At 36.3% G+C, this 24,252-nt stretch overlaps 3 protein-coding genes across 4 annotated transcripts; 1 reads left to right on the forward strand and 2 right to left on the reverse strand.

Moving 5' to 3' along the window:
• Positions 1–1,393: 1,393 nt before the first annotated feature.
• Positions 1,394–5,734, reverse strand: plk2a (polo-like kinase 2a (Drosophila)). Its single transcript, XM_065263564.2, has 14 exons — positions 5,499–5,734; positions 5,076–5,183; positions 4,874–4,990; positions 4,667–4,796; positions 4,399–4,582; positions 3,758–3,956; positions 3,522–3,669; positions 3,337–3,434; positions 3,100–3,220; positions 2,930–3,010; positions 2,681–2,840; positions 2,474–2,603; positions 2,287–2,397; positions 1,394–2,210 (listed from the first exon to the last, which is right to left on the reverse strand). The coding sequence occupies exons 1-14, from the start codon at positions 5,706–5,708 to the stop codon at positions 2,019–2,021; spliced, it is 1,989 nt and encodes a 662-aa protein (XP_065119636.1). The 5' UTR covers positions 5,709–5,734; the 3' UTR covers positions 1,394–2,018.
• Positions 5,735–5,930: 196 nt separating this feature from the next.
• LOC135745236 (ATP synthase subunit C lysine N-methyltransferase-like) lies at positions 5,931–10,661 on the reverse strand. 2 transcript variants are annotated; one of them, XM_065263576.2, is made up of 6 exons: positions 10,608–10,661; positions 8,611–8,793; positions 8,404–8,460; positions 8,139–8,279; positions 8,009–8,059; positions 5,931–7,780 (listed from the first exon to the last, which is right to left on the reverse strand). In XM_065263576.2, exons 2-6 carry the CDS (start codon positions 8,773–8,775, stop codon positions 7,592–7,594), a joined length of 603 nt encoding a protein of 200 aa, XP_065119648.1. In that variant the 5' UTR covers positions 8,776–8,793; positions 10,608–10,661; the 3' UTR covers positions 5,931–7,591. The 2 variants fall into 2 exon arrangements, with proteins under 2 accessions (XP_065119648.1, XP_065119643.1); XM_065263571.2 differs by having other exon boundaries at positions 8,404–8,508.
• A 553-nt stretch (positions 10,662–11,214) lies between these two features.
• On the forward strand, positions 11,215–23,340 carry LOC135745228 (ras-related protein Rab-3C-like). The gene is made up of 5 exons (XM_065263566.1): positions 11,215–11,362; positions 12,713–12,922; positions 19,628–19,746; positions 20,883–21,007; positions 21,496–23,340. The coding sequence occupies exons 1-5, from the start codon at positions 11,339–11,341 to the stop codon at positions 21,687–21,689; spliced, it is 672 nt and encodes a 223-aa protein (XP_065119638.1). The 5' UTR covers positions 11,215–11,338; the 3' UTR covers positions 21,690–23,340.
• The last annotated feature ends 912 nt before the right edge of the window (positions 23,341–24,252 follow it).

Consider the following 24,252-nt stretch of genomic DNA (forward strand, 5'->3'; position numbering starts at 1 on the left):
TGTAAAACTTTGATGTACATTTACAATGAAATCTAACAGTATTCTGCTGTAATTTCATACAGTGTCATACTGTAAACTGCAATACAATATGGGAGGTAATAAACCGGTGTACAGCACTGTGGTACTCTGTGGTGCACTGGACATTAGCGGAAGAGAGCAATTAAGTTTTTAAATATGGATAATTTTTCTTAAAATCGCATCAATTACTTACAGAAGGCCTTTATTGTCTAAAGAATGATCTGAGGTTTTCATGTTCGATGTTTTATTGAAAATAATGGATTCATTTGAAGTCACCATTTTTTAGAACAGTGTTTGCTTTTGTTGGGCTCTTGACGCTTTTCAATATAATTTTGTTTATAGCAGATTGTGTGTTTTTGAAACACATTTGTTAAGAGAAGCCAAGAGATAATGCAATCAGGTGGTGTTGTTTATGTGCTGACAACAGCATAATCATCAATGAGTGAGTTCACCAGTGGCGGCCGGTGACTTCTTTTTTCGAGGCGCACAATGCAAAGTTCGCCACATGTATGTAGCCCGTCATTTTAAAACACGTGATGCACATGGTTCACATGATGCAACAAACATATATTTTGAAAGAACAAGCAACACACATGACACTCCGAACACTTATTTTGAATTGGATTTCCACTGGATTTCACTTATTTCAACCTGAAATTATTGTATGGATAAGTTAGTTTTTTTGTTTGTGGTTTTTGCAGAATGAAATCCTGCCATAGTTTGGGAAACATTTCGAACTACGCTACCATACAGATACACATTCACATGAATCTCAACAATGGTGACATTAAAAGTTTCTTGTTGCAATGCATGCTGGATGTCTCTCAGCATGCATTTCAGCATCAATCATTTTATTACCATTGTTGAGATTCATATGTGGTGCCAGCGTTTTACCATTTGTAAGTTTTACTACATCGTAATTCTTAATAAAGTGAAAAGCTGTAAATAAACAGTGCCTTGTGGGTGAAACTGCTGCCAGTTTATTACTATAAAGTTTTACAGTGTATAGCACCTCATTATTCTTTAAATGCGTCCCTATATCTACTTAATTTAATCTCTGCAAGATAAAAAAGATTAAGTTATTTGTGAAAGTAATGTTTATTATGTAATGCTTTTATTAATCAGTATCTTTATGCACTTCTATTCATGTTTATATAGCGCTTAAAAGACTCGAGGCTGATGGGAATTTGTTGTGAGCACAAAGTAGGTGTTGAAAACAACAATCTCTTCATTACTTTCGTCCCCCTTTATTTATTTTTTTCTCAACAAATCCCTCGAGGTTTACGTAATAGACTGCTTTGGCACGAAGCTGTAGGCATTGAGGAGAAACAATGGGGTAATTGCTTTTTCCAAAGAAGAAATCAAATCCATCACCTCCACGTATTATTCAGCTTTAATGTTCATACACACATCAAGACAAACGCCCATTGTGGGTTTGCATAATGAATTTGCCACAATTACAGTCCCACGATGGCCTGGGTGGGAGATTCACGTATAAAGAGACAAACCGCCATGAGCAGTTAAATAACGTGTGGTTGAAACATCTTAAACACTGACATTATTCTTTATTAAATAAATAAATACTGGGTTCTGACTGATAATAAGTTACGTCCACATAGTGAAATGCGGCCGGTTCTCATCTTCCTGAACAGTAACACGAGGATTGAGAAGAACCAACCGCGCAGAACAACAGCATCGGATGGAGTTCACAGTTAAATCTGCTCTCTAGAGAGCTACATCAAACCACCCTGCCTCGCTAAAGCCTCATTTTCTAGACGCTAACATCTCAGTTTGGCTTTAACAAAGCAAGATTGCATTTAAAAAAAATATTTCATCATCTCTGCATTCTCTGGTTCCAGCCCAGCACGGTTTCCTCTAAAAGTCCATTCTTTCCATCAAAAAATTCTCCATTTGTAATCCACTTGTAACTCCTCCACAGCTCAACGCTCTCATCCAACTTGTTCACATTCTCGTCTATTTAAAGTCCAGAGTCCTTACGTTCAGTTGCATCTTTGCAACAGCATATTAAGCGCATAGTCCATGCGGCTGCGCAGATCTGCGGAGCAGCCGGATACTAGCAGGGTTCCTAGACTCAGCGTGGTGGACACGCGGTCCTCGTTGATGTAAGTCAACAGATATTCCTCGCTCTGATTGCACAGGATGATCTTTGTGTGATCGTGGTAGAAGTTCACCTGTGGAGACGGCACATGTTTAGCCATCAAGTCAAACAGACAGTATTAGCAAAAAACAAAGGAAAGAAAAAGTTACCTGAAATGTGCCATCGTTAAAAAGCATCATTAATGCTCGGTCAGATTTGAGCCACTGAAGAAGGTACAGTCTGGGCTTTCCGGTATCTGTCAAATTGGGTAAATCACCACCCTGTAGAGAGATAAGAGATATTAGTGATACCCAAACACAAATCAGGGATTTTAAAACAGCCAAGAGAGAAACTTACATCCATCAGATTTTCCTCCATGTAGTGGGCGAAGTATTTTAAGATGGTGACCTGGCCGACAAACTGCTCTGGAGCTTCGCTCGTGGTAAAGACCGAACATTGTCCGAGCTCTGCGTAGTAATGCACCGTCCTAAAGTTCAACATGACGCATTAGTCAACATCTATGTACAGTGAATGCACGGTAAAGGATGAGATTGCTCGACTTACTTTTTGTCAGACAGAAGGCTCATGTGAGTGCCGTTATTGAAGAGAACGCCAACCGTGTGGTCCGACAGCTGGTACCCGAAACCGTACTTGTTGGAGTAGTCGACCCATTTCGTCACCCATTGGAAGCTGAAGTTTACGCTCTCCTTTGAAATGTTGTTCGCTGAAAAAGTGAATGAAAGAATTGATGTCAGCGCCTTTGCATATATTCATGGTGAGAAACCAAGATCATCCAAGAAGACCGATGCTCACCTTCAGGCATGTTTTCCAGACAGCCTCGCAAAACTCTGGCTACTGTATCCGCAACACTTCCCATTGTGCTATCTTCAAGACCTACCGACACATAAATCACAACAAAAAAAACATTAGATATCCACTGGAGAGCAACAAAACCAACTTGCAAAGTTAAGAGCGATATTTACATTCACTACTGTTACTGCAACTGCCAAGAGTTCCCCGCACGATCATTCGAATGCCGTCTCTAATCTGCCGTTTGCTGCTGTTGTCCTTTGCCGGGACAGCTGGGATGGGAGACTTAATGTCCTGTGGGAAATTAGGAAAGGAATGTGGGGTTGAGTTACAGACTTTTTACGGGCTAACAAGAAGCAATGAGGTGTTGATGTTTTAAAGAGAAAGAGTACGAGGACGTTTTGGCTCACCTCAGAGGTTCGACTACAGGGCTGGGGTCCGACTGATGCTTTATGGAGGTCGAGACATAGTTTATTTATATCGTCTTCTTCCACCTTGGGTGATTTATCTGTAAAAAGCAAGACAAGATCCCTTAGCACACAAATCAAGGGTATGCATTATGCCATTATAAGACGTATGGGTTAAAAGTGCTTACGCTGAGCCTCGAAGTATTTGGCTTTGTCCTTTTTTCCACCAAACAGGGCTGCCGCTGCTTTTTTGAAGAAGCTCTTGGCCGGGCTGGTGTGGTGGAGGTCTGGTGCCGCGTGACAGCAGCTCGCAGACAGTCTGTCTGGTGTGATACCCTGATGTTAAAGAAACACAAACTTCAGAACCGACTCGAAGCCACATCATATAGCAAAGCGGGCGAGGAGACGCTCCGCTGACACGCACCTGGCAGAAGAAATCGTGGTGAATAATGTCATCCAACCGTGGTCTGTCCTCAGGGCTCTTGGCTAGCATACTGCTGATGAGTTGCTTGGCTTGCGGAGACAAAGATGAAGGCATGGAGTATCGAGCTTCACGAATGCACCTGTACGTCTCCTTCAGGTTTGTGGTTTCGAACGGGGGTCTGCCCAGAAGCATGGTGTACCTGCGAGACATCAGATCATTTGTTATAAGAAATCGTCTCCAAAAGGGACTATTTAGTGCTTTAACTGGCGCAGAAAAAGTAAACCTTCAAATTAATATATTTTTTTGGTCTAGAAGCCTAATCTTTAGAGTTTTCACGTAAGTGTCTAGAGTTGAAATAAAAATAATGCAATAAAGTATGTCTTGTGCATAAAATTATCACCAAAAAAATAAGATTTGTGTTACACTTTTAGGAGTTTTACCAACAATGGCCACTAGGTGTCAACAAATTTAATTGCATACTCCTGTCACAAATTAATAAATGACTGTCACTGCATTATTATTATTATTATTACTGCTAAAATGTTTTGAAATATGAAAACTACATTCGAGATTAAAATACCAAAGTAAACTCCGCTCACAGGACAGCGCCAGTTAAACAAAAATGTTGATTTATGTCTTACATGACACATCCCAGGGCCCAGACGTCAGATTCGCAGCCGTGTCCTTGCTTGTTAAGAACCTCGGGTGACAAGTAGTTAGGCGTTCCACATATCGTTCTCCTACGGTTCTCGACAGGTTCGAGTTTTGCAGCCAGACCGAAGTCGCCAACCTTGAGATCCATAGACTCGTTGATGAAAAAGTTACCTGGGAGGAGTAACGGTTGACTCATGTTAGACTTAACCAGATTTACGTTACGTGAGTATTGTTAAATATGTGTTTGTTGCTTACCGAGTTTAAGGTCTCTATGGAGAATTTCTTGTTCGTGTAGATACTTCAACCCAGACACTATCTGCCTTAGGTAGTATCGGACCTCAGGTTCTGTCAGCACCTTTCGAGCCTTTAAAATGTGTGCTAGTGACTGCAGAACGAGAAAGACGTGTTAGTTTCCATGCACGTTATTTATTGCAAGACGACAGACACGTCGAGAGAACTCACCCGTCTACTGCAGTGTTCGAGTAAGATGTAGATGTTGTCTTTGTCCTCGAAATGCTGGTAGAAGTGAACGATGTGCTTGTGGTGCAGAGCTCTGTGCAATTCGATTTCTCGGTCAATCTGTGAATGAAATGATTTACAACTTTATTCGACTGTAGACATGATGAGCCAATAACAAACGCATGATATTAGGAAGTTGTGTTACCTTTTCCCTTTGGTGAGGTTTGGAGACGCGCGTATGAGGAATGATCTTGGCTGCGTACACTTTCCCTGTGCTCAGATCTGTAAATTCATAGCATTTGGCAAAACCGCCCTGAAAAAAGAAAGTGACAATGACAAACTGGATCTAAATTAGAAATCATTACATATTTAAACATGCTAATGTAAATGTCATAACACATCACAAGGTTTCTTTCAATGACAGCAAGTACTGTATTGGTACCATGATGGTACAGTTTTGTGGTCATACCATGGTACTGAATGATTGCCACATGCATATACCATGATATTTACGTTACCTGGTCTTTTAAGGTTTGTTAAAATAATACCACTCTTATTTTAAGACTTATCATAGTAAAAAAGTGGTACTGTTATCACAATTCAGCTTTTATACATATATAATATTTACCTTCCCCAAAACTTTTCCTCTGCAGTAACATTTGCCCGTGGCAGGGTCCGTGATGATGCGTGACATCTCTTGCGTTGCGTGCGCGTTACTGTCGTGCGATTTCCCGCGTCTGTGGTGCGTGTGTTCACACATCTTCTTACTGTCAAACACCGGCTGATGATGATGGTAATAATGGTGATGATGGTGAGTTATAGTCCTTAGTATGTCCATGCTCGAGTCAGACTGTGGGAAATCATCACTCTCCCTCACTCTTATAGACGCGCGCACTCGCTCCGCCCTCGTGCTTTATGTTCAGTTGCGCGTCACCGCCGGAATGGAAACGAGCGTCTCACAGCAGCCAAGTTTAAATTAAAGTTTACGTCGTAAAAGTAAAACATGACTAAAGTAAATTAAAATAAAATATAAATTAAAATACAACATTTATGATTTTAATACATCTTCAAACCATCTATTTTGCGTATCATGTAGCCTAATTTATTTAATTTAAGCATTTATTATTATTATTATGATTTTTATGCTTATTTGTTTTTTTAAGAGTATGTTAAAATATATAAAATCAGTATTTGTAAAGGTTTCATGAGAACATGTATGGGCATGTTTTAATAAATCCTCCTCACAGTAGAGTTTTAGTGCCATCTCGTGGCAGGTATGCATTAATTTTACGACTTTAAACATCATGTATGAATCACACTTATTTTTATTTTATTTATTTATTGTAAAAGGGACAGTACTCATAAATCAACAGTATGGACGCTGAATAAGTCCGAGTTAGCCCACATGCAAATTTTCATCTGTTGCCCCTTGCCAGATTTTAAAAGGCAACTAGAAAACATACAAATACAATACAAAAATAAAAACCATACATTATAAACACAAACACAATTAGACACACATGCAATACATTTATTTACTGTCCTGATTTACGACAGATTTATGATTAAAGAAACCATTTCAGGGCTCAACGCAAATAATTTTTTATGCATATATTTAATTAATAATTCAAAAGTCAAATATATATATATTTACTTGTAAATCTGCTTTACCTGTAAACTGACAGCAAACTGCAAAATATTGCATTACTGCATCCTTTATGTTGAGCCCTGCATTTTAGTTGCTATAAAATAATTTATCATTTCCTTTTTGTAGAGATCAATCATAGAGTCTAAAGTTTAAAGAATCTGCTCTTATAATCTATCTACTAACGTACTGTATGTACCTATATATCCAAATGTATAAGATTTAGATTAACTAACTTGTTTCAACAAAGAAATAAACAAACAAACAAACAAACAGGCACAAGTTGCTAAAATTAAATCATAAAATGATATTATATGCAAATGAATGTAGCACATTTTACATAATTCTTGCATTTAAAGGGATCTTCAGAAGTGAGGGAAATGTTTACTTCTGTATTGCATTAGTTCAAGTGTGTTCTTGCTGTTCTAAGAAAGTAGATTACTTGAAATATAAAGTGTTTATAGACTGACTCATTTATTTAGTTAAATTCAACTGGAAAATATTTATATTAACAATTGAGTAACACATTCAAGTTTGTGTGTAGGATTATTTGTTTGGTAGAAATAACAAACACACAAGCATTTTAGTGTTTAACCTGCACCATTAATGATCAAAGGCATCATGGTGGACAATTTGACAATCTGGAGTATGTAAATGCGACAGATCTTATGTTGTAAATCATGTTGACCCTATAAAGACCATAAGAGATTCATAAGAATATGATGAAACATAACCCAAAAACATCCCAACCACATTTAAAATAGCATGCAAGGTCAAATATTTTAGTTAGATGGGTAGGCATGAAATGATTAAAAATGCATGAACATGAAACATTTATTTAGTTATACACTTCCAAAGTTTTGAAAGTTCATGTTTAATAAACTCAATCCTCATCTGCATCTTACAATGTTAAATAAATGAAATCTTACAAATAATATGACAATTATTATTCATCATATCCTGATTTAGAAGCGTGGGATATTACATTTGGTAGCTTATACACAGAATTTTTAGTTAGATGCGTGTCCATAAATAGGCTTGAAATGGATTGGATTGCTTGATAGTGACGGATGGATTCAGGCCTGTGATCGGTGAGGAGCTGTATTGGTAAACTCTTTAGCACCGTGGACATCATAAGCCCAGACCTGGTTTAGTCCAGATCCTACAGTGCAGCTGTGGGGCCAGCGAGGAAACGGGAAACGACACACAATGACTCGGGCATCCTCAGGAAGTTCCTTTAACAACTTCTCTTCCAAAACCTCCATCTGTTAACAAATATAAATCGTCTTTAAACATTTTATATTCTCATCATATAAGGTCAAAGTGTTTTATGACCCTAAATGAATAGCTGCAAATTTGCTGACACCAACATAAAGAGCTACAGTAGTGTTTTCCAAAAATATGTCGGATAAGAGAACAAAAGTGATCTTGGCAATTTGCAAAAGTAGGATTAATTATATGATCTATAGCGCCTCCACATGGTGCTAACGTACCACTGCAGGAGCCAGAAACACGGTCACATTATTGTATTTGGACAGGTCGGTCTGGAATATAAGGAAAATTGGTATTAGGAATATTCTCAAGAAATACAAAACACCCGTTACAGACATACATATGGCTTACCCGCCAGAAGTCCTGACTGACAAAATGAATGTCATTGTGTGGTATGCCACGCCACCATGCTTTACTCCTTGAATAGGCTAATAACATTGAGTTTATTTCAAAGCCTGTGCATTGAAATCCTTCAGATGATGCAGCAAACACCTGCATTTCAGCAAAGCACAGGTGAAGTTAATGCATGTTCATCCTGCATTGGTTGGTGACTCCCCTATCTATCACGAAAGTTATTTCTTTGCACCTTGACATTTTATCTTTTCTTTTCACTCACCAAACGTCCATCGCCCGATCCCAGGTCAGCCAGGCGGCCTTTTCGTCCATCTAGAAGCTTGATGACATTTACAGTTTGTTCTTTTGTTGAAGGTAAAAATGGGACCTGAGAGAATTTATCATCAGACCTCTACATCCTGAGTTTATACTGCCTCTCTCCTGCAGTGTTTTACAGAGAAATGTAGGCTTTGTGTGGAAAGGCAATTACCTTCAGTCTAAAAGGGACCCTAAGTCCAGGCATACAAAACATGGCCCAGAGCCCATAGACACCAGCGAAGGCCGATCCAATCTGCAGTGTGAGGTTCTGACCGCAATGATAATGACTAAACCGGCTCATGTGGTCCTGCAGCATGATCTCAATGGAATCCTCCATAATGAGGTGAGTCTGAATCTAGGAAAATATATAACACATGACATCAGTATATATCATAGCAAACTATTACTAACAAAGTTACTGAGGTTTATTTTTTAATTATGCATTTACCCGACAAACCAATTTCTACAAAAATACAAAAAGGATCTTTAAGACTCTTGTGTATTTTGTAACATTAACAGAGAAACTATTGTACATCTTTTCTTTGATTGCATATATACTAGATTTTTTTATAACATCATACATTTATGTGAATTATTCTGTGGGGGAATCAAAATACAAAAAAAAAAAAAAAATGGAGAAAACAAATTCTTTTAAAGGTCATATTTTCTTTTTAAATCTTATTATTTTATATGCCTAAATAAAAAACTACATTTTGCACATGATGATACTTTGCATTATTTACACACATTGATTTTATTACAATCGCATGCAATTTATCGTATAGCCATAATATTAATGCATTTGTATGTGTACATTTACAACCTGTATTATTGTGTGTTTTGTTTCAAATGTATTTGTTAGTGACAGTTTGTACATTGAAATTCTTGATGTAATGAGGAACGAATAGTATAGATCATAGCAAACATACATGCAAACTGTATTACTAACAAAGTTACTGAGGTTTATTTTAAAATTATACATTTAATTTACCCAACAAATTAATTTCTCCAAAAATACAAAAAATCTTTCAGACTTGTGTATTTTGTAATATTATAAAAAAAAATTATATTATTTATATATAAGAGCTGGGCATAGATTAATCTAAATTAATCTCATACAAAATAAAAGTATTTTTTGCATAACAAACATATGAGTTTGTGCTGTGTGTAATTATTATGTATATATAAACACACACACACACACACACACACACACACACACACACACACACACACACACACACACACACACACACACACACACACACACACACACACACATTCATGTATGTATTCAAGAAACATTTACATGTGTATATATATTTATTTATATTTTTATATATTCTAAATTACATATAAATAAAAAAACGATATTTAAATAAAACATTTCTTAAATCTATATATATATATATATATATGTATGTGTGGGTGTGTGTGTGGGTGTGTGTGTGTGATTAAATATGCATAATATTTACACACATCACAAACCCATATATTATGCAAAAATATATATATATATATATATATATATATATATATATATATTGATATTGATATTGAACATTTAAATTATTCTGTGGGGGAATCAAATTTTTTTTCTTTTCTTTCATACAATAAAAAAATAAACCACACAATAGAAGTTGGAGCATTTTTGTATTATTGTAAGATAGTACTCTGTATATCAATATATTACATATATTTTAATTTGGTCTTTTTACAAATACTCAACACTGTTTTAGGGAAAGTGAATATAAATATTTAAATGATATTTTATCACATTTTGCGATTTGTCCAAAGAGATTATTTTCATAAGCAGCGTCAATAACAGTAACGGCCACTAGAGGTCACGCGCCGCTGTAACCGGAAGTGGAACCTCCAGTCTCATATGGAGGATAAACCGAAATGGATCTGCTGCATTAAATATCATCTGTATTTGACAAGATAAACGAATCGTTTTTGCTCTTTACACTTGTGTGTAAACGGATCTTCAATGCAACTGTGATGGTGAAAACAAACTAACTTAAAGCTGTCCTGTCATCTTTACAAACGATACTGTAAACAGAGCCTGAAAGCCACTGAAATATTGAGCACAATCTAAACATTACATTAAGCTGAAACTTTTCGTATTTTGAAAAACGATGCTTTTCAGAACGTTTTTGCAGTACCTACCTCTTCTTCCCAGATGTACTGGTGGTTACCAGATTAAACCGATTGACACGTGACAAACAAACCAATGAGATTTAAGCGCTCTTTGGACTTTTTTTTATAACAGTTTCATCATAGGATGGTGTGTAATTCATTTTTTGAGACATTGAATAATTTCCTGTTTAATCATTTTCGGATCAAATTATCATTTAATTTTACTGTCATTTTTATTGAAACCTATATTAAACCTATAATAACGTTAAAAACAATTAACACGTAAGTACGAAGAAAACGGCATTTCCCCCTTTATTGTCATTCACGTTGTAATCCGTAAACAAGACAATAATCGATTACCTTTGGATGGTAAAACAATTTGTTAAACAAATATATCGCAAAACTGCCATGGGTTCATACAGATATCACCATCACATAGAGATCTTGTAAGTTTTGCTTCACTATTTTTCAATACCAAGAAGTGATAACATATGTTTTATTTAAGCCTTTTTTGTTTTCATTTACGCCTTAATAAATAAATAAAGAAAACGTTTTGAATAGCATTTTTTTGTTGTTGAGAAAAATACATATCCCAGCAGCAAGCGCGCCAGGCTGACGTAGGCACTGCCAGGAGCGCGCACAACAGCGCGTCATTGCGCGTTCTCTCTCTATCGCTGGAAGCGGAACGCTGATGCTGCTGATCAGAGGACACGGAGGAGGTACACGAGCATCACCGGGAACCGACAGAAATCATCGGTAACATGCGTCAGGACGGATCTATGCAGGTCTGATCTTGCGTTTACAAACCTTTAATCGTCACTTTGGACTTTAATATAATACATTTATTAGTAAGAAATTCTGTACTGCTGAGCATTTTCGATTTCGAGGATAGCAATTTGGATAAAGCGAAATGCTACATTTATAATTATAATGTATTAGTGACATCATCATCATTATTATTAATGTTGTATTTATGTCCAAATGAATAAATGTAATGTAATGAAATGTGTTATAGATGGAAACACACCCTGCCCTCTGTAATGTGGGGGTTGGGGGAATATTCCTCTACTAAAGCCTTACATTTAAATGAATTGCATCCTCATTGTAGATTTTACATGCTCTTAATTCAATCATATTTAATTGTCTTGACTGTATTTGTAAGGTGCAATAGATGAATTATGGTTACAGGGGTAATTGACTTTCTTGTGTTATTATTTCAGACAATAAGCTACAAAATTTGGTTCAGTTTCAACCCTACGTGATATCTGACATATGTTTGTTTTATCATGGTTAAACATGAGAAATAAGCTCGTTTTGTATGTATAATGTACAAATACCTTTAGCAGGCCTTCACTTTTCAAAGCTTTTAACTTGATTTGTTATTGGTACTAGCATATCATTAGTTTTAAAATAATAGTAATAAATAAATAAATAAATAAATAAATATATATATATGATAATTATGATATATGATAATAATAATTATAATGTATGGCCATCAAACGATTAGTCACGATTAATCGCATACAAAATAAAAGTTTGTGTTTGCATAATGTGCGTGTGTGTACTTTGTGTAATTATTATGTATATATACATACACACACACACACACACACAAACATGTATGTGTTAAAGAAACAATTACATGTAAAATATATATTTATTTATATTTTAATATATATAAATAAATACATACGTTTTCTTAAATTTATACATGTATGTGTGTATTTATTTATATATACATAATATTTACACACAGTACACACACAAATACAAACTTTTATTTTGTATGCGATTAATCGTGATTAATCATTTGACAGCCTTACAACAAGTTTTACTAGTGTCCAAAAGCAGAAAGGCACAGTCAATATTTTTGGGGATATTAGGTGTTGTAAACTTAAAAATAATCGTTATCAATTGTTTCTTAAAAACAATTTTCAGTTTTTACTGTCAGGCCATATTTGATAAGCTAAAATGACATGCTGGGAACAGATTTGTTAGATTTTATTTTCAAACTATTGTTTTATGTACTGTGTGTATATATATATATGAAAATGCCAAAGAGCCTTTGAAAGATTTGTAGTCACAGATAAACTGCTCATATGTGATACTGAAGGTGTGTTTACTGGTTTCAGATGGCTGCGCCACAGAAGGACGGATCTGATCAAAACTTTGATTATATGTTTAAACTGCTGATCATTGGTAACAGCAGTGTTGGAAAGACTTCATTTCTCTTCCGCTATGCTGACGACTCCTTCACATCAGCGTTTGTCAGTACAGTGGGCATCGATTTCAAAGTCAAAACTGTCTACAAGAACGACAAGAGGATCAAACTGCAGATTTGGGTGAGTTGGCTTGCAATGGACAGCAGATTTCATTGGGCACCATTTTTTGGGTGAACTACTCCTTTAACTTAAGTCTAGTTGTTTTAAAGTCAGGAAACCAAGCACCATTCAAGGTCGTCATAATTGTTTAAAGGTGCCAAATAATGCATTAAAATATTCTGTTAAAATGTTTTCTGATATCTACATAGAAGGTATGTGGCTTTATTAAGTGCAAAAATGATCCAGAGTCAGTTTTAAAGAATGAAAATGGTCTATTACTACCTTATTTGAAAGGGTCATTAGGAATAATAATAATAAGGAGCTCTGCTCTGATTGGCTGTTTCTCAGAGCAGCTCCTTCAGTAGCTCTCTGTGTACACAGATCTTATGTTTGAGTCTCTATCAGATTTGAGATTTTTTGTCAGTAGTAGAACTTCAGCCTAAACGCTAGCATATAGCACTAACTCAACAGTCATAACTTTGTATTTAGCATAATGTTGTGGTGTACATCTGGACTGTAACATCACAGTTGGTGTTATGTTGAGATTGGTCTGTTTTCCATCGGTCTTTTGCATGCACGAGGTTTACATAAGAAGTATGTTTAAGACTCACGATATGTCATTACCATGTACAGAACTCTTTTTATTCCTCCATGCCTATAGTTTTACATTCAGTGCTACTTTTAGTGAAGTTGTTTAATCTATTGAATCACTGTTATAAACATGATTTTACATTCAGGGATTATGAAGCCGGCGCTGCTATTTTACTGTGAGTTTATGACAGAATAAATGTGGTAAAATCATCTTTATGGTCTCTTTTATTCTCCTGCTGTATGAGGCAGATGAAGAGCACAGAAACAGCTGGGCTCAATGCTTTTGTTCGCATCAGATGATGAATCACTGAGTCTCATTCAGCGCTCTGAGAGATGCTCATTTAGTGTTATAGATTTCTGCGACTTCATTTCTAGATTAAAAAATGAGAGTCAATCATTCCTGTGAAAAGCTATTCAATGTTCAGAGGAGCGCATTTGTGCAGACATGCCATTTAAAGTGACAATGCGCATTTAATGCAAACATTGCATGACTCAGTCAGACTCTTGACGGTTCAGGGCTGCTGTATGTTTATGTATGAAAATTAATGTTAAAATATCCATTATAAAACGGGCAGTTCTGGTTCTTCATTCTGATTGGTTGAAACGCGTTCTAAGCCGTGATAAAATACACCGGTAACCTCACGGTTCAGACCACATTACATATCACTGCGCCACTGTTGCTGCGTATTGATTTATGAAAATAAACACCACAGTCTTAAATCATATTTTTAATTTGTCTACAATTGCACAATTAATGGCGATATCCAGATGAATGTCAATAAATATTGTTGAGTCATCTCGTCGATAAAGAGAAAACGTTGTCTGAGGATTTTATAAGTCAAGTTCATACGTCCGCTATTATCCACTGGGTGGCGATCTTACCCAACTTAAACACTGACGCATTCACTGAAAACACCGTGTAGTACTGTTCATGGCTCCGTCTGAATCTGATCTCTTACTAAAGTTCTTCACAAAAATGGAATTATCTCCGCTTTTAATAAAAAAATTTGAAAGGTGATAAGAGATCAAATGAAGGTAGGATGAAATGTTTTTTTGTTTGTTTTTGTTTCAAAGCGGATGGTCTGTTCTTTCATTTGATATTTTATGTTTATATAAAGAAGATAATTTTCTGGAAGGCATTAAACTAAAACTGGGTGGCAACTTAAAAAAAAAAAACGCTGACGGGGAAAGAGTTCAGCATGCTTCCAAGCATATTTGATCATCACTTCAACAGTTGCACGATATAAATGTTAATGTATAAATTAGATGAATGGTGATTTATAAAATAAACACCACAGTCTTAAATCATATTTTCATTGTGTCTTTGCTGTGTCTGTGTTGGTTGGGAACTGCGCTCTGTTTCAGTCACACTTGATTCTGAGGAACTACTTTGTTTGGCGGAATAGTAATATTTGTACTAATATAATTACAACTTTTTGGGGTTTTATTTTATAAAATCCCGCTAACGTTATGCATATGAAGTAACCGTTTTATAAACGCAATAAACCCCTCGAAGCGTTGGGTTACCAGTGCATTTTATAACAGCTAAGGGGGTTTAGGCACTCCGCTTCGCGTCGTGCCTAACAACGCCCCTTAGCTGTTATAAAATGCACTGGTAACCCACTGCTTCTCGGGGTTTATTGCTTTATTAATTGGCAAAAGAGCAGGAACTTCTCTCCGTGTCTCATAGAGGCTGTGTTTTAGGGATGTAAATCGGACAGTTCATTCCGATATGAAACAGTATCGATCGTCTCTGCCAGTGATGCCATGTTTGCCGATGCATCAAACATTTCTTTGATGCAATTACGATTCGATTCACTTATCAATACTTTAATATTACATCACTTATTCTTGCTGTAAACACATCTGTTATATAGCTATAAATCACATGTACTGTAACTTCAAAATATATGTTTAAAATGTTTGAGAACAGAAATGGCACAATCATTTATCTGCAGCTATTTTTACACTCGCTCATTCAACCATGAAGCCTTCTGGGAAAAGCATGAGTTGACTCCTTTTCATTCAACTGAGATATAAAGTCTTTGTTTTTATCATAAGTATGCACCGTTCTGGTGTCTTAAGATGTATAAATTGTACCTGTCATTAACATTGTGAGGTCTCATTATCATCTGTCACGGTTGGGCGTCTCTGCGCTGCGCGCTTTCCGTCTGTGAAATTCTTTGCGAATGCGTGAATTGATTTTCTTTAACCTCAGAAATCTTCGTGCTCCTCGTGCATTGAAGATGTCAGCTGTTTTCATCCCTCATTTACATTTACTGCTGATCTGAAGTCTTTCAGTTCAATCCCAGAATGCACTGCTCTAAATCAGATCACCTGTCACTATCCAGAGGTTTCCCTGCTCCTGATGACCCTAGAGAAAGCATCATCTTCTGAATGACTCGCTAACATGGCCTAACGTTAATTGATTGGCTCAATGTAAAGATAAAGTAGCAGATCAATAAAGTTCAGGGCAGGACTCCAGATGCATGCAAACGGTTCGGCCCATCAGGATAAGAGCAATGCATTAACAAACATACTCTTCATTAGTTTAATTATAACACTGCCATTTGGAAAAATCCTTTGTGTCTTTCCTAATTTCTTAATGCTTGGAATAGGGGACAATGCACCACTCAGCATGTCCCGCCTTCCAAGTTAAAAGAACCAATCATCAATCGATAAAGATGACAGATGATTCGCTGGAGAAGGGACTTTGTACAGAGTCACGTGAGGTGCTTGCCAACATTTGCGCATGCGAGGCAGCTGAAACGCTTAGAAGAAATGTGTTTTTTGGTACTGTTGATGTCAGATTGAATTGTTGGTCAGAAAAAGGTTGTTTGATTGTGATTTTAGCATGTGATGTCAGAGATATCCGTCTTTCCCCATTTCAGTTGATAGGACTTTAGTATTGCTTGATTGCAAAGATGGCCGCCTAGTGCGCGACTTCCCAAAAGGGACTTTGGTTTTTCCCAATGTGACACAAGCCATTGCTCACAAGACTCATTTTGATTAAAGTCTTACAGTATTTAGACACTAGTGTTAGTATGGATAAAAAAAGTGTCTGCTAAATGAATAAATGAAATCTAAATGTAGCCCCACGAAACACTTCCTGACTAATGTGATCTCATGACAGTTCGTATGTATTTTACGAGGTGGCTAATTTGTATTAATTCGTACGACCACATTTAGCATTTTTGAATGATTTCGGCCATTTGACGTTGGTGGGTTTCATTATTGTTTTTTTTTTCTTAACAATCTTACGTTTTTGTACAATTCATTTTGATTCAATACGAATTAGCGTACTCGTAAAATACGTACAAATTCCCATGAGATCAGGCTGTCCGACCATCTGATGCATTTTACACAAAACATCTTTTATATATGTGCTTTGCTCTTGAAGCCGTAATGTTTATTTGACATATTAGACTAATTGTTTGCAGAATAAAGTTTTTGTTTACATAATATATGTGTGTGTACTTTGTATAATAATGATAAACGCACACACATGCATGTATATATTTAAATAAAATTGGTTATATTTATATATAAAATATTCATATTTATATATAATATAAATTATATTAATGTATATACAGTTTTTAAAGGCAAATATTTCTTAAATATATGTGTGTGCGTGTGTTTATATATACATAAAATTTACACACAATACACACATATGACATATGTTATGTAAACACAAACTTTTATTTTGGATGCAATTAATCGCAATTAATCTTTTGACATCCCTAATATAATATAAATTATAAATATAAAAATTTATATACACATGTAAATATTTCTAAAATATATACATGCAGGTGTGTGTGTGTGTGTGTGTGTGTGTTTATACATATATAAGAAATATTTTCATGTGTATTACAGTTTTATATTTAATTTATAATATATATATTACTGATAACTATATCATTTATTTCTTTTAAAACTATATATGTATGTATGTGTGCATTATATACATAATTTTGTATTCACAGTAAACCCACATAAAATGTAAACAAAAACTTTTATTCTGCAAATGATTAGTCGTGATTAATCATCAGGCAGCCCTAGATTTTATTACTATTTTTAATTATTCTCACACTGCTTTACTATACTATGGCATTGTTCACCTGTTGTGCATTGTGTTGTATTTATTATTTTGAAATGAGAGAGCATAATGGCGATGACAGTGTTTCAGTGACTCACATTACTGTCATTAGCATTACATTGTTAGATTTGAAGCTTTTCTTCATGCATTAAACCCCAAAGGCTGTGAGTCCATCTGCTTGACTCGCATGAGCTGAAATCTCTCTCTCTTTCTCTCTTTTACATATAAAGGCTGTGATATAATAACTGAAGTGAATCTGTATGTACTGTTGTTGTGTGGACGGGGTCACCTGCACCTGCCGGGCGAGACGCCGGGTGTCTTTTGTTTTTATCTGTTTGCAGTTATTAGAGCCGTCCACCACAGTCTGTATGTTCACACAGCATCCATTTTATAATTGCTTGAGCCATTAGATGATAATACAGTCTCCTAATGGAGCCGGATGCTTTATTTTTTTATGCCGGGCTTGTGTGTGTGTGTGTGTGTGTGTGTGTGTGTGTGTATGTGTGTTTGCTTTTGTCTGTGAATGTAAACATCTCTATTGTGAATGTGTATGTGGTCCGACGGGTCTGGCTGTGGGAGATAAGCACACACACACTTGACAGGTCCAACAGCACACGTGTGGTTTTGGCAGGGTGGGTAAATTGCAGCACACTAGAGGGCGCTGTTAGTAATTTGGGTATGCAGTGAAAGCTTATTTAAAGAAAAGGCTTTAACTGCAGGTTGGAGATCTTTAGACTCCAAAACAGGGTGGAAATGTCAAAAGGGGTGTGGTTTCCTCCCTGACAGATAGATATGTCACAAGTAACCTCCCGCCCAACCCTAATGGCCCGTTTTGAAGGTGCTGCTTGATCTCTGATAAAACCTTTTTTCAGGTCTGTCAGAAGCTTGTTAAGTTTTTACGGGCCATTCTGTGGTTTATGGACACGTTTACTAAATTTACAGCCAATGCGCTTTTTTATAGTAAACTTCATCACTATTTTCCTTCATGTTTTTTTTTAAGTATCCATTTATAAAAACTACCGATCAATTAATCGGTTATCGGCAGGTACTGGCCAACCTGGTTATCCGCATCAGCAAAATCCAATATCGGTCAACCTTTGATGTGCAAAAACTGTCCGAATTAAGTATTTTTCACCTTTAATTCGTATAATAAGTAGCAAGCCATATTTTTCCTGCTCTTTTGAAAGTAAACAGTTATTTATTATTTTTGAAAAATGCGAATTCAATGATTTGCGCGAGTAGATTCAATACAAAGTCAATGCAAAGATGCGAATAGACGTGAACTCAGGCAAAACGCAAGCGGCGTGACTGACATAAAAACACGGGCTATTCGTCTCAAATGCATTTTCATGAATTATTCGACAATGCATTTTCGAAAATATTCAACTTAAGCAAAAAATTTGCATGACTTGAGTCAGAAGTTGAATCCCGTGAGTAATCTAGAGCGAGGAACGCGATGCTTCGCATTTTGTGTGTACGCCAAAAAGTTGAAACAAAGCAGGAGTAAAAGCATAACCATGGGGTGGTTTTCTGGACTGGGATTAGTTTAAACCAGGACTAGGCCTTAGTTTAATTAGAAAATATAACTAGTTTTAACAAACATGCCTTACTAAAAACATTACTTGTGTGCATTTTGAGGCAGAACAAAGAGTACTAATGTATTTTAAGATATGTCCGTGCAAGTTGTTTTCAGTTTGGGCAACCCTTACATTTATTTTAGTCTAGGACTAATCTAATCCCTGTCCGGGACACTGCCCCTATGTGCTTTAAAGTCATAAACTTCTTTTATATTTATTCCATCACCACCTGATCACTATGGTAACCGGATCAGGTCTCTGCTCCCCTCCATGGTCCTTTTAAGTTTGGATGTTAAATAGCTACTCAAATAAATATAATTTAGTTAAAAATAAGGTGTAAATGCTTGAAATTGGATTTAAATACAAAACAAATTTCCAAAAGCTGTGTTGACTAGATAAAGCTGATGAAAATCTTTCTGAAGAAGTCAAATGGAGTCTGTTGTGTTGTTTAAGGACACTGCCGGACAGGAGCGCTACAGGACCATCACTACGGCTTACTATCGTGGAGCCATGGGCTTCATCCTCATGTATGACATCACCAATGAGGAATCATTTGGAGCGGTGCAGGACTGGTGAGTGACCTCGGCTCATCCAAAAACATCTGAACCTCAAAAACAGATTGTGTGCATTTTTACAAGAACTAAATGTAAGTTATAGTATTTTGAGATGACTACTGACTGACAAAAGTAAACGTGATTTAATGAATCATTTTTTTAGCATTAAACCTGAAATATTAGCTCAGGAAGTAATGTCAGTAGGTGACCTTTAAAGTCATGTATCTGTGAGTTTTGGTGATTTTGTTTCTCTTTACCTAACCTAAACTGGACTCGTGTGTTAAGTGTAAGAGACTTCAGAGGAACATTGGCTGAATCGAGTATAAAGATCCAGCTAGTGAATATTTAATAAGCGTCATTTCAATTTCCCTTAGTACTAAAGGGCAGTAGGGCATTGAGCTGATCCCAGGTCAGAGTTTTATTGATCACCTCATCTGTGGTCAGTGATTTAATGAGCTCGAGGACAAACAATAATGATCGTCCTGAATCTGAACGATTTAAATGGAAAGAAATTATGACTCAGTCACTGTGTCATAACAGATACAACAGTGACTTATATCTGAGCTTTATAAGTTTATATAACAGAATTGAGTTCAAACAGACACAATTAAAAGTCCTCAAAGACAGCGTAATAAAATAAAATGTAATTTAATACTGTAAAATATAGTACAGTAAAATGTAACGCAGTCTGATATAATACATAATATAATAAATTGCACTATGACATCACACAGTGTAACATAATACAGTATAGTGCACTATGACATCATAAAGTGTAACATAATACAGTATAGTGCACTATGACATCATAAAGTGTAACATAATACAGTATAGTGCACTATGACATCATAAAGTGTAACATAATACAGTATAGTGCACTATGACATCATAAAGTGTAACATAATACAGTATAGTGCACTATGACATCATAAAGTGTAACATAATACAGTATAGTGCACTATGACATCACTCATGAGCAGCCACAGTGACAGAGCTCTTGGATCAGCTGTCTGCCGGCTTTGATGTTGCTATGGCAACTGATGATGGCATATAATCTTAAACATCACAGCCTAAGGAAGACAACGTATAAAATATCTTTATTAGTGTAAATCTACAGTGCTTTTATATATTAGTATTGGTTGTTTTGGATCTAGGTCGACCCAGATAAAGACGTACTCCTGGGACAACGCACAGGTCGTCCTGGCAGGAAATAAATGTGACATGGAGGAGGAGAGAGTCGTGTCTGTAGATAACGGCAGACTGCTGGCAGAACGGTTGGGTGAGTTTACACCGCAGAACCTCATTCATCTGTGTGACAGAACTGACCAGACCACATAAAGACCCAGATTATATGGGCGACTGTCTTTAACATAGATAGTCTGTGTAGTCCTGTCCTGTCCTATTTGCCATTAGTGTTTTGTCCCTCTTTATTACTCTTTTATATTTTGCTGTTCTAAGTAATACATTATTATGTGGTTGTATTTGCAATGCAAAATATGCAGGACTGTTGTATTTCTGCTCCTACAATAGAAACACAATACATGAGAGGTACAGATCAGCATAACCTCACTGTGCATAAATTAAAGCATATGGAGGATTTTACAGCTTTGAACTCAGGCGATAATTGAAACGCATGTAATTGGATCACACTGAAACATGCAAACAGCTTGTGTCATAGCAGACTGAACACTGAATGTTTACAGGAATATTTCTCCCTTCGCCTTTCCCAGCCGTGCGCTAATAAACCGCGTGATTTCCATTTTGTAGGTTTTGAGTTTTTTGAGACGAGCGCCAAAGACAACATCAACGTGAAGCAGACCTTCGAGCGGCTGGTGGACATCATCTGCGACAAGATGTCAGATAGCTTAGAGACTGACCCGGCTGTTACCACAGGAACCCAAGGAACGGCCCGGTTAACGGACAACCCTCCTCCAATACAGCAACCTAACTGTGCCTGTTAGTGCTCGGCTTACAACAGGGTAGCATAAGTGTGTGTGTGTGATACCTTTATACAGAAGAGTATATCCTTTAATGTCATAGATCAATGGTGCTGGAACAACAGGATTCGGATTGGTGCACATTACATGCCCAATGGGAACAGAGCTCGCGCTAAAAATCTGTCGTACTCGCATGATTAACTTTAGTGATCAAAAACAACAATACAGGTTTAAAGGGACTAAACCCAGGGGTCTGGAGGTGTAAACTTTAACCAGGTTTGTTCCAGCATCTTTGCACTAGACACACGTCCGTCCTGTAGTTTTTTCTCTTTAAAGTCATTTCATTTAAAAGTTTTAATGGCCTTGCAGACGCACTGTTATGTTATGTAGTTAGATAAGATTCACATGCACGTGACGGATGCAAGCTGATCATTTTGAGCTACCTACAGACAGTACAAGCTGAATTTATCCTTATGTAAGCTCCGCCCATCGACATGTAAGCTCCGCCCACCCCACATGCCCAGACTAACTTTACAGCTGTTGCATACAAATCAAGTTGAGATTATAGAAGTGGGATTATCAGGAGGATTTTAAGGTTGTTATCGAGAACCTCAATAGCAAAACAACACAACTTTTGTAGTTCAGGAATTCTTGCCATATAAACAGTTAGCATTTGGGATGTTGTCTTGTTCTTTTAGCGCCTGTAATATTTAATGTGTGTGTGTGTGTGAGAGAGAGAGAGAGAGAGAGAGAGAGTAGTATAGATTAATAAATATTATGTTACCTATCTGGATATAATGCTATATCTAGTGTACAGATATTTGTATATAAACAAATATATGTGGATTTTAAGTAGCTGTTAAATACAGAGGGAGTGTTTTTAAACATCTATTGTAAATGAATTCACACTGAAGTTTATGTGCGCGTCTGAAAATAAAATCTTATAGGTGAAGTTTTATTTCCCAAACCGTTGGTCATTTATCTGAAGGCTATGAAGTCCTGGCTTTATCTCTGATCTCATTTTATGCTCTTTGCCAGATTTGTGGATTTTAGATGATCTTAGAAAGCTTTAGTCACCTTGTAAAATCATGCAGTAATAGCCAAGAAAATGTGCCGGGTGTTTGAAAACGTGAGTTGGTCATCAATCAGTATTTAATCCGGCAGTGACTGCAATTTTAATCACAGCAAATTGATCACTACCCTAAACAAGAACCCTTCTAGAGAGATCATTTCTTTCATCATTTAACTCCAAAATCAATATAAAAAATAGTATTTTGCATAAAGAAAATTAAGACTTAAGGACCATTAACTATTTCCCCGCCATTCATGAGTTATTTAGTCAATTAAAAGAAATCGAGTTTTTACAGCAATCCATATTTCTGCTTTTAACCACCCGCTCTGAATCTGATCTCTAACAAAAGTCCTTTACAAAAATGCTCAAAAAATCTCAGCTTTTTGTTCAAAATTTGCTATTTTTTTAAGAAACCCATCTATATGTGACATCACCTGTTAAAATAAAGGGTAAATAAATCAAATAAAAAATATTTGAGAGGTGATAAAAAGAGAACAAATGAAGATAGGATGAAACGTAGTTTTTTTCATTTGATATATTGGATGTTTATATATTTAAAGTAGAACATTTTCTGGAAAGCATTAAACTTTTGTGAATTTTTTTTTTAAATCATAAAAAAAATGCTGGTGCTGGATAAGTAAAAATGTAGTTATTAAAGGTGGTACTACAACACTACCATGATGTTAAAAGGCCTTTATCTGCATTACTGATAAGTCTTTTAATCGACATAATATTGTAAAAACAAAATCCAATGGTCCTAAAAAACAGATTTATTTGATTTGGGGGTGAAAATGATACCAGGCTACTGCATAATTATTCGTGTTATGTTATTGTTTAGTTCCCAGAGTTTGTCCAACCACCACAATGTGATTTACTATGTTTTATAATCAAAGTAAACATGCACATTAAATGAAAAAAAAAACCTGTTTATATTTGTGGTTTTGTGCGTGAAGTATTTAACATTAGGCCGACTGTATCCGGCATAATCGAAAACGTACCGCAATCACAGATTTATTGTAGACTGAACACACATCAGTCTGTGTAAACGCTAGTACTCGATCTACATGTCATGACAAACTAGTAAACCGGTAAATATATCGATCTTCCCCACCGCAATTTAGCACCAGCCCTGCATGAAACTGTTTGACATCTCTATTTATATGCTAACTGTATCTGATCTGTATAATCTTATTTATTTATGTATAATGTGTCCCTCGTGACGGGGGCCGCAGTGGGCCAGCAAGTGCAATATTTCTAAACCCTCTCTTGTACATAGATGTGTGTGTATGTGTATGAATGACACGTGAGGTTGGATCTTGTATTTTTGTGTGTGTAGAGGATGTCAACAAGCATCTTTTTGTGCCATGCTGATTTTGCACTATATAGATATATTCAGATGAGCGTTCTGCCTCACCCCATTTGTGTTATGTTAGGCAAGATATGGTGTGTGTGCGTGCGCGTGCGTGTGTGTGCGCGTGTGTGTGTGTGTGTATATACTAATTGTGAAAAAAAGTA

Source organism: Paramisgurnus dabryanus, chromosome 10, assembly GCF_030506205.2.
Source record: "Paramisgurnus dabryanus chromosome 10, PD_genome_1.1, whole genome shotgun sequence".
Lineage (NCBI taxonomy): Eukaryota > Metazoa > Chordata > Actinopteri > Cypriniformes > Cobitidae > Paramisgurnus > Paramisgurnus dabryanus.